Genomic DNA, 13,549 nt, shown 5'->3' with positions numbered 1-13,549 from the left:
ACACTTTTTTGTTAAGTATATAATTCCACATGTGTTAATTCATAGTTTTGATGCCTTCAGTGTGAATGTACAATTTTCATAGTCAAGAAAATACAGAAAAATCTTTAAATGAGAAGGTGTGTCCAAACTTTTGGTCTGTACTGTATATATATTTATATATATATTTTACTATGGGCCTAAGCACTAACAGGGCAGTCACAGATTGCTCCTGCCAGTGATACCGCAGCTTCTGCTGACCTCATGTCGACAGAGCTACAGTTTCTCTTCCACTCAGACTCTGTTGATGTGGCGTCATGCTGATTTGAAAACTGGTTCCCCGCTGCCTCACTGCAGGGAGCCGGATGTCAATTAGCATGTCATCAAGAGAGCAGCCCAGAAGAAGAGCTGCTCTGTTGACGTGGAGCAACTGCATCGCCAACAGGAGCAGTCTGTGATGTCTCCTAGCCGGTGCCAGGTAAAACAGACAGGTAGTTGAATCTGTTAGCAACTACCTGCTCAATAGTTTTTAGGCCCATAGTAGAAAAAAAATCCTGGACAACCCCTTTAAAGCTGAGAAATTGGTATAAATCTGTAATAGAGCATTAACTCCTTTTTATGACCTATGAGCCACCTTTTGAATTAACACATGTGGAATTATATACTTAACAAAAAAGTGTGAAACAGCTGAAAATATGTCTTATATTCTAGGTTCTTCAAAGTAGCCACCTTTTGCTTTGATGACTGCTTTGCACACTCTTTGCACTCCCTGAAGCTACACCTCTGGCACCATATCACTGCTCATCCAAACACATACTCACAAAATATCAAATATATTCCAAAAATGTTCATACATGACCCTCGATGTATTAATATGAATATTTTGGTTTACCCCTATGCTTTTTCTTTACAGGAGCAGTACCAGTTTCTCTACAAGGCAATGCTCAGCCTGGTCAGCACAAAAGAAAACGGCAGCGGCCCCATGGCATTGGACAAAAATGGAGCCATTTTGGTCAGCGACGAATCGGATCCTTCACAGAGCATGGAGTCTCTCGTTTAAAGAGACCCCCAGACAAAGGCACTACATTTGTTTAAAGAAAAAAAAAAACTTCTGACCTTCTTAAGACAAAGTGGACTTATCGAGGCCTTTTATTTGCCAGACTATAGGTTATACAATAACCCAATTACTTTTTTACACTGATAAAAGTTTTGATATTTATTTTTGCCATTTTATGTCTTAATGGTATCCTACTGAGCATTTGCACCTCTGTTCATTTCACACAGTGAAAACTCAGTCTAGTTTGCACTATATGATCAGTGTTACTGCCTATACCGCCCTAGAACATAGCAAAGCCCAGCAAGATGACATTCCCTAGATCCAACTCATGATCTTTTATCTTGACTTTTGATGAATTATTTTTTTTTTATATATATATATATATATACATAACTCGTAAAAAAAAGTGTTTTTAAAGCCCTTCTTGACCCCATTTTGCATTTTCAAATATGTCATCCATTACATGACTGCCATTTTGAAAATGGGGTGACCACTTCCTTTCTTTGCACACACTGTTATTTAAGTTGATAGCACATTATTATGTTGTACAGCCCTTTTGTCCAGGACACCGTCCCATGCATTCCACTTGCACATCATCACTCATAAGATTTAGGTTCACTTTGGTCTTTCACACACAACATTTTGTTATCTGCTATTTGGGTGGGGTTTTGGTTTTTTTAATTTTTATGTAATTTGTATTTACTACTTTTGTGATCCCAAATGAGCAATTCCATTGTTTTTTTGTTTTTTTTCGTTTGTAGCAACAACTCTGTTTAATTCATTATTCAATACGATAAACTTATTTTTATCAAATTTCGACTTTGGTTTTTCTAAATGTTTAATGCAGGGCAAAATCTAGGGACTTTGAGAGTCGTGTTTCAAAACTGGCATGTCTAGTTGAAATGTGCTGTCGGCAGTAGACCAAGGTAATAGGATTGTTGTACTACTTGTAATAGTAATGTATTAATAGTAGAGTTTAGCAAAAAGATAGACTAGGACAGGGTTGGACTGGCCCACCAGAGAATCGGAGAAACCTCCGGTTGGCCCTGGTTTCTCCTTCAGGAGCAGCTGCAAGGTTTGCACTATCGGGCTCTTGAGTGGCGTAGAAAGGTGGGCCCTCAGAATAAAATCCTCTGGTTGGCCCAATGTTCTTCAGCCTGACACTGGACTAGGATCATGTCCATCGAGTGGCCACATCGGTGGTCTGATTAGATTAGAGACAAGCAAACCTCCTACCTGCCAGCTTCCCAGGCACCTGTTTTGAATAGTAAGGCTATCGGGCACTTTTTTTGGTAGCGTGATGCATACATAACTTTGTGCCATCTAGAGATGAATGGATTGACTTGCATGATGCCGGTTTAGCATCCAGGCCAGTGGTACCTGGTGGCTTGCGAATGTCTTACTTTCTGGCGTAGCTTTTGATTAGCCGAGGCAAGAGCAACATCATTTGTGCACATCACACACAGATGACATCTCGCCAGCCCTAGCTAATCAAAAGTGGAGGCAGGAAAGTAAGAGGTTCATGAGACCCCCATCTAGCCACCAGGAATACTAGCCTGGACTCCTCTAGAATCGATCTGCTCATCTCTAATGCCAACTAATTCATAGAGGCGCCAAGGATGGTTGCATTTAGGAGGAAGTTCGCAGGGATCTAGTTCTTGGCTGCTGTTCAAAAGTCTTGAAAATCTTTTCCCTCAACTCTAATGAATAAAATTGCTCTTCAGTGATTCAAGAGGCTCTATTCTTCACTGGTGGATTTACAATCTGACATGTAGAAATTACGACGTCTATGACTATATTAAACTTTTAATCTGTCCTTTGATTTTTCCGACATGAGGAGTTCTTGGCGCATGGAAAATAGGTTTATAATTAATGGGCAACTATAAAAAAAAAAAAACCTAACATGCTTAATCCTCCTATGACGCGTGCCATTGAGTTGTCCTGATTTTTTTTTTGGTCAGCGGCATCTGCCAAAATCAGCTGGTTTTGGTCACTTTATTGCATGCTAGATAGGCAAGATCTTACCACCGTTAACAATTAAATGTTCCCATTTTCATTGTAGAGATGGCTAGTTATACTCATATCCTATCCATTAAAACTAATTTACATAAACCAATAAGCCAGAGCCCTTCTAGGTTTATTTTCCCAGCAACTGGACAACCTCTTTTAAAGGGAAACTGTTGAATTATAAAAGTAGTTTGATCTGTCAGCAGCATATTATGGAGCAGAGCATATTGATATAGTTCTTTGGAAAATATTCAGTATATTCTAAATTATTCATTTAAATCTCTACCCATCCGGGGCTCAGAAGTCCAGTGGGTGGGCCTCATACAGAAATATCTGTCAATAACTGACTAGAATCACCCACTAGACTTCTAAGCTCAGAATGAACAGGATTTCGATAGAAAGAATACAAGTTATATGGAATCTTTCTCCACAAACCTGTAAATCAATATGTTCTGCTCCTCTTGCTCTTGAACATGCTGATCTATCATGCAACAAGTTAAACATGACATGTTCCCTTTAAATGTGAAAATTCCTGACTGATGCTGTAACTTAGTCTGTCCAGAATTTTGTTTTCTTCTAGAGGTTTCGCCACTCCCATAACCTTTGTCTGGTGTTACAGCTCAGGTCAATTTGCTTACATGAAATTATCAATCACCCCCCTAAGGGTAAAAATGAGCTGTTCACACATTGGAAGAGGAATGTCTGTGACTTGTGACAAAACAAAGTTATAGGATGATGATTGCGTCATCCACTGCTTCCTTTCAATTAATAGAATTGTGCCCTCAGTTGGAGTTGCTGATTGTTCTATACAAAAAAAATATTCTGAAAAGACCATTTTTTTTTTGTTCCAGAAACACCAATCAGTCTATATCAGGATCTGATATTACAGCTCAGCTACATTCACTTATATCAATCTTCCCCTCTGGCCGTGAAATGTGACTGCATGTGCGTTCTATAGTCGCCCTCCTCAGTGACTTTCTGCTGACTCCTCCACTGAAAATGGGTTTTCGGTCTTCCTGCATCAAGGATGGCCTCCGCAGTGGCATGTGGAGCACAACTGGAAGTCTGAGTCATGCTTCCTTGCCTTTCTTGTGCTATGGAGACTGTTTATACTTCCCACCGCTTCCGATGCCCCTGTGGTGGCCATCTTGGATGCAGGAACACCAGTTCTTTGGTCTCAGTGGAGGATGTAGCAGGAGGTAAAAAGATAGAAGGCACCACTTAAATTACTTTACATTTTTCATGCATAGTCAACTTTCGATGACAGGGAGGGAGGGTTGCTTTAATAAGACTCTACTATAATAAACGCATTGAGGACAACTATGAATTAAGAGTGTCTGACAAGAGGCGTACACCTCGCCTCCAACTCCTGCTGGAGTAAGATTTGTGGCGTTGCTAACCACCACTCATCATGAATTTGATGATCAGTGGTTGCGACACCCCCGTACCACCCCAGCTCAGCCTACTTTGTCGGAGCTGGGCTAAAATAGCATGACAACGCCAAAAGTTGGAAAATGTTACCGCAGCTGCCAGTTGCACTAAAATTATGCAACTTTTCAAAGCTCTTTGCCCCATTCAAGTGTAAAAGCTTTGAAGAATTGGGCCTATAGTGTAAAATATTTGACTGTAGAGAGTTTTGGAGATAAGACAATCCATTAACTTTAGTCTTTTTTTTTTTTCACCACCTCCTCTCATATGCTAAAAGGATTAGTTCCGATACTAGAGATTAGCGAACCCAAACTTGCAAGTTCGGGGTTCATACTGTATAGTTGGTGTCCGGTGCTAAACGCTGATCACAGACGTTCCCTGGAAGTCCATTTCAATATTCCGGGGTAAGATCATTGCAGAGAGAATTTTTTTCAGCTCCAGAGTTCTGGTCCCCATTGTTTTCAATAGGGTTGAAGTTCAGGTACTGTTCTGGTACCTGACCCGAACTTTGGAAAAAAGTTCAGGTAGGATTCCAGAACCCGAACTTCCACCGGTCCACTCATCCTTACCCGATACTAGTGATAATGCCTTGGTGCTATGTAAATGAAAATACCTGTGTAGATTTATTCTATCCCCTAAAATTACTAAGAGATCTGTGGAATAACAAAGATAAGACTGATGATGATTGTAGAAGGAACACTCCCTTACTATTCCACCTTGACCGTAAAATAGGGCATTCAGTAATACTATAAACCACAGAGTTGCCCGCTTGTAGTTTGGAATTTATTGATGGACTACAGCAGGGTTCCCCAACTCCAGTCCTCAAGGCCCACCAACAGGTCAGGTTTTCAGGATTTCCTTAGTATGGCACAGGTGATGGAATTATTGCCTGTATAGGTGATGTAATTATCACCTGTGCAATATTAATGAAATCCTTAAAACATGACCTGTTGGTGGGCCTTGAGGACTGGAGTTGGGGAACCCTGGACTACAGGATACAAAAAATATATAGGTTACTTGCAGAAAGGCCAGGGTTTAGACGGCTATATCAAAAAATTGCAAATTGTAAATTGCAGACATGACTAGGCTCTTTGGGCTTATCCACATTGTAGACAGGTGCAGGGAGCTACCTTATACATTTCATCTATTATTCTGGTCCGTAAACCAAAGTAATGCATGCTGCGATAATAATTTCTCAAGTATTACTATTAGTGATGAGCGAACGTGTTCTGTTAACCCTTTCGGTGCGCATGCTCGGGAGTTCAAATGTTATGTTTGAGCCACGGTGTGTACATGATTTGCGACTGTTAGGCATTCCTCATATGTATTAAAGCTGTCAAACAGTCGCAAATCATGGACATGGAGTGATTCAAACATAACATTCAAGCACTCCGCAAATACTCAGAAAACCCCTGAGCATGCTCGTAAATCTCGAGTAACGAGCATGCTCGCTCAACACTAGTTACTATCTATTCTTTTGCACCTTTATAAAATGGGCTATACTAGGTCTGTAACACACACAGAATGCACATTGACAGATTATGCGCTCTTCTAAACGAGGACTAATTCATGTTACCAAACAATGGGTTGAAAAAAGATCTGAGCTCAAGTCCTCCAACTGTCAGCGCAAAATTACTATTCAAACCAAGCACAGGTGCTCGGTATACCCTCGGTATACCCTAGAAGTGACCAAACTGTTCAGTGCACTTTCCCACCTACTTGTTTGTCCACCACTCCTCTTTAATAGTGTTGAGCGAGTATGTTCTGTCCGAGTACGCTCGGGCCGAGCTCCGAGTATTTATAGCTGCTCGGTGATATGGTTGAATCCCTCCCGTGTGCATGATTTGCAACTGTTTGACAGCTTTATTACATGTGAGGAATGTGTAAGAAATAGACAGTTTTATTACATGGGAGGAATGTCTAACAGTCGCAAATCATGCACACGGGAGTGATTCAAGCATATCACCGAGCAGCTATAAATACTCGGTGCTCGGCCCGAGCGTACTCGGCGAAAGGGTTAACAGAACATACTCGCTCAACACTACTCTTTAATTGACAGTAGGGATGAGTGGACACGTGGAAGTTCATGTTCGACCGAGCTTTAGTCCAAAGTTCGGTTTGGCTACCAGAACTGTACCCGAACTTGAACCTGAACCCTATAGAAATCAATGGGGGCCAGAACTTTGGAGCTGGAAAAAATCTCTCTCCTCCCCGAACTGTAAAATGGACTTCAAGGAGAAGTCAGTGTTCGGAGTTCAGCACGGGTCTGGTGCGAACCCTGAACTTTGCAGTTCGGGTTCGCTCATCTCTAATTGACAGCTTTTAGTTTTACATCAGTTTATATCAGTAGGTGGAAAACCAAATAGGGGTGCAATGAACTGCTTGGTCATGCTGAGGGTGCACAGAGTCTGTGCTTGGTTTGAATGGTCATTTTGTGCTGACTGTTTGTTTAAAAAAAATTACAGAAAATATTTGTTAAAATTAAATTTAAAAAAATGCTCCGGTGCTCTCAGGCGGGATATGAAGTTCTTCTGTCACCTGAACACTGGAATGGGACATCGGACGTGCCTTTCTAGACAACCCCTTTTAGACAAGAGGCGGAAACCCATATTTAGAGCTCCATTGTTGAAAACACCTCAAATATATTTCCGTAATAGGAAATGCATTTATTGATTACATGGACAAGCAAATTTTTGCTAATCTTTAGCAACAATATTTGTTAGAGAATAAAGGTTGATGATAAAGTTCCGCAATATATATTTTAAAGTGAAGGTTCATGTCAAGAAGTGACCCGATTTATGCCAACTTTATTAAATGAATTCACCAGTGACTCAGGGGGAAGTAGTCTTTCATAAACTGTTATTATTATTAACCACTGACCTTGGTTTTAAGGAGATGGCCTTGAATGTATAAGAGTTTGTTTCAATGTGACTTCTGAAATATACCATGTTCTGATGTATACATTTATGATTGTACCCAATACAACCATTTCTATTGCTTATTGGATACCATGTCAAGGTGTAATGGTGATAATCTGATTTTATATACCATACTATTTGGAAATGATTGACCGTGTCTTGTGTCTCTTATTCTGAGGTGCACCTGCTGCCTACAGGGGAAGTGGGAACATTTTTAGGGAGTCAATAAGTGTCACTCATACTCTTGATAGTCACAGAATTCCCATTAACCATGCTTAGCAGATCTGTCGAGAGAACCTCTTGTCTATACTTCAACGAACCATAGGTTGGAGACCACTGGAGTAGAGGGTATTTAGATCTGTTTTTTGCGCCAGTGGCCTTCAACTTCTGACCCTTTAGCTGATGCCAAACTACATTTCCAATAGTAAGATTTGGAAAGCCTCAGATTAGAGGACATTGCCTCACACTATTATTACATGAGCGAGAACTTTGTTTTGGTCACCTAACTTCAGCATATGTAGAACTTTGCATCAATGCATGACTGTCTGCCCAGTGCTTACTGGCCCCAAAACTAGGCTTAATCTAGCCATCTGTTTCACAGATTTGACCATTGTAGACTATTAAAACATAATTAAGGTAATTTCTGAAGCTAATGTAAAGGCCCCCGAACATATTGGTTGAACAACTAGTAAACCCAACCACCAAATATCTGATGTGTATGGAGCCTCACGACTCTCCCCCAACAGATAATTGAGGTGAGAAGAGCAGTTAAATTTAATTACCCATCCTTTGGTTTTCTGGAGAGCTAAATACCTGCCAGGGGTGTCTAACAGCAGCCTTTGCTTCTCTCACCATTGAAAGTGCATGACCGCTTGGCCAAGTGCTCACGTGTATGGGGAAGTTGGGAGAGAGCTGTCAGCCAACAAGTCTTTCATATTCATGGCCAGCTTAAGTAAGAAGTGGAAGAGTTATCCTTATCTAACCAAATTCAAGCTCAGAGGCCTATTTAGAAAAATAAAATATTGTTATTTACGCAAATGCTCAGATTTTCCGGTACACTAGATTTGATACAGCTCTTCCATTAAGGGATTTCCCAAGATCGTTGAAAGAAAATGGCATAAAATAACATAACAAGCATCATTTGCCTCTCTTGCCACATGCCAAAGTAACCACCAATTCCACGTGAACTTGGAGACGTGATCCATTATTGAGCACAGATGACAAAAAAATCAACTTGACGAAAAAACAACTTTCTATTAACAGGACTACACAGATTGCTCAAATACCACATATTATTTCTAATAATAATTCCTGCAGAAATTATTATGCTTTGCTTATATAGTGCCATCATATTCCAAAATAATTATGATTTCTGTAAGGTTACAGTAAATATTAAAACTTTAGTATCATCACGTAAAAAAATGGATTCCTAGATAGAATTCAGTAGGTCGGATTTGTAATACCAGAGTCATCTGTACAATTTGTTTTTCATTATAAATTTATGAGGACTAGAGATGAGCAAACCCAAACTGTATAGTTCGGAGCTGAACTCCCAACTCTGACTTCTCCCGGAAGTCTGTTTTAGCATTCAGAGAGAGAGAGACACTGTGGGGGTACTCTGCTTCCTTTGGCAGCCTCCAAGCCCTTACTATGACCATTTTACAGAACCAAAGTTTGGGTCCACAATGACTTTTATTGGGTTTGGGTAGAGTTCTGGTACCCGAATCGAACTTTGGACTAAAGTTTGGTTAAACCCAAACATCTACGAGTCCCCTTCATACCTAATGGGGACCTTGGGTTATCTCCAGGCTTCTACCCATTTACATATCAACATTGTCCTGGCAAGTCAATATTTTATAATTCTTCAAAAAAAAATACACACTCTTTCTAGATATCGTGGCATTACATTATAATTCATAATATATAGCATCAATCACCATCCATTTTTGACTTTTAAAACAGGATATTGCTTGTTAACCTACAAAAAAACATATGTACCATCAATGAATCTATATTATACATGGAAATATTTATTTCCAGCTTTGTAAATAAATTCTATACATTACTAAATTTTGAAATTTATGGTCTTTAAGAGGTGACAAAGTGAAAACTTTGAGATGACCACCTAAACTTACAATGAAAAATAGTTTAGAGTGGTGGACCTCATGAAGACATGCATACACATAGGACTTGAGGGGATTAAAGAACCAATTGTGAAAAATCTGGTCTGGATTAGAGGTGGTCTTATCAAAGAACTGGTCATTCAGAGAGGTTTAATATCCTATGACTGAAATATCTAATTATGGATACTAAGCCTAAAGAGATGGCCCCTTCCAATGTTAATTTCACAAGTTAATCTCTGGGCATGTGTAATATTAGGGTATATGGACATCAAAAAGAGAAGCTTCAGATCAGTTTTACATGCGTTGAGGCAGGGAGAACCTAGAACCAGTGGCCGCTAAACACCAATGATTAAAGAAGTTGACTTCCATTTGTAAAGGGCTTATTTTTAAAGGAAAATAACTTTTAAAAGTTTCACCTTATTAGATAACTCTTCTGCCTAAAAATGATTTAAAATACCCAACTTCCTGACCAATCTAAAATTTACATCCAGCTTTTAAAGTTGAAGTCATTCGTAAGACCTGACCATGTCGAACAATCTACATTTTTGTTTTCAAAAAAACACAATAGGCGTTAACCAGGTCTAAAAAGTTATTACAAGACATGGACTTCAAACAATCAACTAATGAAGTCCTGCTGACTTAGGACTAGAACAATACAGGTTTAGCCTTGCCATAAATCCCAAATTACAAGGGTCTATAGGAAGTTGCTTAACCGAAAAAAAAGTAGAGAAAGCTATATGTACCTGATTCTATTGGGGTATATTATGGACCTAGATTGTCCCTAGAACCAATATTTCTAACATTTCTATAATACTGCATGCAATGAAACATGCCAGTCTTTAAGGGAAAATTAATGTATGAAACCAAAAAGTCATTCACATTAGGCTAATATTCTCCTCTGAGTATTTGGTTGAGGTGCTACAGTCTTAATACCTGAAAATGGTATGAAGGGTGTCCCCTGACATATCCATTCACTTAAATCAAGCAAATGAAGTCCAAAAGACGAATCCTTGGACCCAGTTTGACCTCCGTAGTGGCGGTGTTTGTCTTTTTGGCGGAACACAAAAGCATAGTCTATCAAGCTATTGTATCCTGCAAAAAAAGAACAAACACCACTGTAAAGAAGATCAAGCAGAGTCCAAATTTTCATCCTTTGGACTCTGTCTCATTAAAGTAAATCAATAAGTTTTCTGACTAATGCTTTTTGGCATAAATAGGTAACCCACCCCCGATGGAGAGTATTGACATAATATGAAGCCAACATTACATAGGTGTTGTGTTATGTATTCATACGGTGGAGGTCCAAATGTGGTCAAACAATGATTTGGTACTTTCGAATGGGATAATATCCTTGTGTTGTGTTCATGCTTAGCTTCAAAAGTCTCTTTTATTAATTAATTTTATTTTTGGTCAACTAATGGGTTACATGTTAATCAGGTTTTTCAATATTCATATACAACTGAAGTATAATCAATTTGGAGAAAGTACATACATTGGTCATAATAAGTTGCCAAAATGAAGATGTGAAACATAATTCATCTAATTAAAGAAAAATCTAAATTTGTCGAAACTACCCAGGTTACCAAAGAGATTTTGCATTGTAAAGTTTTAAAATTTACTCGCAAATATCAGTATGTTTTTATTTTTTTGGACAGTAGATAACCTCTTATTTTTATTTCCCTTCCTCAGTTTGTTTTTTTTTTCGTTCACTTTTTGAATTTTTTTATTCTACCGTAATCCACTGTGGTAAAGTATTGCTTTGTCTGCAAACCAATTTTCCCCGAAATGTTGCTAATGTGGAAAATGACTCTCCGTCTCATGATTTTATTATTTACAAAACGGGACACATTTTCTACCAAATGTAATTAAATAAAAAATGAAAAATTATATAAAAATGTTTAAAAAAAAAAAAAAAAAAGTTTTAGGAAAAAAAAAAAAACAAGAAATCTCCAACTAAGGAGATATAAACTTTTATAAAATGTCGCATCTCCCCAACATTTGGGGTAGTGACTTGTATTTGAATATAGTATACAGCCATTATTTCTTAATCTAGAGCGCTACACTTTCACGTGATCATTCTTTTCCTTCACATTTACTAAAGCGGAAAAATTCATTACAAGTGTAAATAATTTTCTTGCTTCTGAAAACTTTGTATCTATGGTATATAAATCATAGGATTTTATATTTTCATATAAAGCTATTTTTTTTTCTAGTTTTTTGCCCCACATTTTCTTTCTTATTGTAGTGCACATAAGATATTTAACATTGAAATCACCTTGAAGAATAAAAAAAGAAAAAAAAAAAAAAAAAAACTTTAATGAGGGCCAGTGTTTGTGGAAGTTGGATTTTCTATTTGGTTTATGGTTACCTATAGGTGCAATAGGAATGAAGCATCAGTCATCGACTACATTTATCTCATCATGGTGTCGATTTAAAAAATTTTCTTTTCTAAACTTTTTGTAACTTGAATTGTTTTGCTTTTTTTTGTTCACTCTAAAATAATATCAAATCATATTATAGTGTTATTTAATATGTAAATTGTATTGCGATACATTAAATAAAGTATGGTTTTTGATGTAAATTTGTTTTTTCCTGGAATCTTTACAATCTGTACAATGTGCCTTTTAAAACAAGAAAACGTAGAAATTTCCTCTAAAGTTTACCAAGTCATATTTTAATGTGTTTATTTCTATAACCATTACAAACACAAATTGTCATTGCATGGGTGCATAAATACATTCTTTCTTCACTATTTCAAAGTGCTGCCCATCCATTAAAGGGAATCTGTCAATAGGATCAACCCTCCTTAGCTGTCTGCATGGGCATGCAGGTCATAGAAAATTTAGGAAAACTATACCTCGATGTCTGTAATCTGATGTCTTATTCCTGAGAAATCCACCTTTTTCCTAACATTTACATATTATGATCTATATGCCGGACATAGATCTCCCTGAGAATCTGCCTCCAGAGCTTATTTTAACCCCTTTACCCCCGAAGGAGGTTTGCACGATAATGACCAGGCCAATTTTTACAATTCTGACCACTGTCACTTTATGAGGTAATTACTCTGGAACGCTTCAACGGATCCCCCTGATTCTGAGATTGTTTTTTCGTGACATATTGTACTTCATGATAGTGGTAAAATTTCTTCGATATCACTTGCGTTTATTTGTGAAAAAATCGGAAATTTGGCGAAAATTTTCAAAATTTAAATTTTTATGCCCTTAAATCAGAGAGATATGTCACACACAATAGTAAATAAGTAACATTTCCCACATGTCTGCTTTACATCAGCACAATTTTGGAACATTTTTTTTTTAGTAGGGAGCTATAAGAGTTAAAATTTGACCAGCGATTTCTCATTTTAACAACAAAATTTACAAAACCATTTTTTAGAGACCACATCACATTTGACGTGACTTTGAGGGGCCTTTATGACAGAAATACCCAAAAGTGACACCATTCTAAAAACTGCACCCCTCAAGGTGCTCAAAACCACATTCAAGAAGTTTATTAACCCTTCAGGTGCTTCACAGGAATTTTTGGAATGTGGAAGAAAAAAATGAACATTTAACTTTTTTCACAAAAATGTTACTTTAGACCCAAATTTTTTTATTTTTGCAGGGATAACAGGAAAAAATGGACCCCAAAATTTGTGCAATTTCCTCAGAGCACGCAGATACCCCATATATGAAGAAAAACCACTGGGTGCATGGCAGGGTTCAGAAGGGAAGGAGCGCCATTTGACTTTTTGAATGTAAAATTTGCTTGAATAATTAGCGGACACCATGTTGCGTTTGGGGAGCCCCTGATGTGCCTAAACAGTGGAAACCCCCCACAAGTGACCCCATTTAGGAAACTAGACCCCTTAGGGAACTTATCTAGATGTATGGTGAGCACCTTGAACCCCCAGGTGCTTCACAGAAGTTTATAACATTGAGCCGTAAAAATAAAATTTTCACATTTTTCCAGCAAAAATGTTTTTCAGCCCCCAATTTTGCATTTTCATAAGGGTAACAGGAGAAATTGCACCATGCAGT

At 38.1% G+C, this 13,549-nt stretch overlaps 1 protein-coding gene across 1 annotated transcript in view; it reads left to right on the top strand.

Moving 5' to 3' along the window:
* LOC141250628 (receptor-type tyrosine-protein phosphatase gamma-like) overlaps positions 1-11,455 on the top strand; it is a gene marked incomplete at its 5' end in the record, with an annotated part of 41,115 nt that extends 29,660 nt beyond the window's left edge. Inside the window, one exon of the mRNA XM_073670049.1 lies at positions 890-11,455. Coding sequence (XP_073526150.1) covers positions 890-1,036 — 147 coding nt within the window. The remainder of the gene's footprint in view (positions 1-889) is intronic.
* Positions 11,456-13,549: the final 2,094 nt, after the last annotated feature.

The sequence above is a fragment of the Phyllobates terribilis genome, unplaced genomic scaffold (assembly GCF_046119375.1).
Source record: "Phyllobates terribilis strain yellow unplaced genomic scaffold, ASM4611937v1 Scaffold_6010__1_contigs__length_47488, whole genome shotgun sequence".
NCBI lineage: Eukaryota > Metazoa > Chordata > Amphibia > Anura > Dendrobatidae > Phyllobates > Phyllobates terribilis.
The sequence above is the reverse complement of the archived record's forward strand: the minus strand, read 5'-3'. Positions and strand labels throughout refer to the sequence as shown.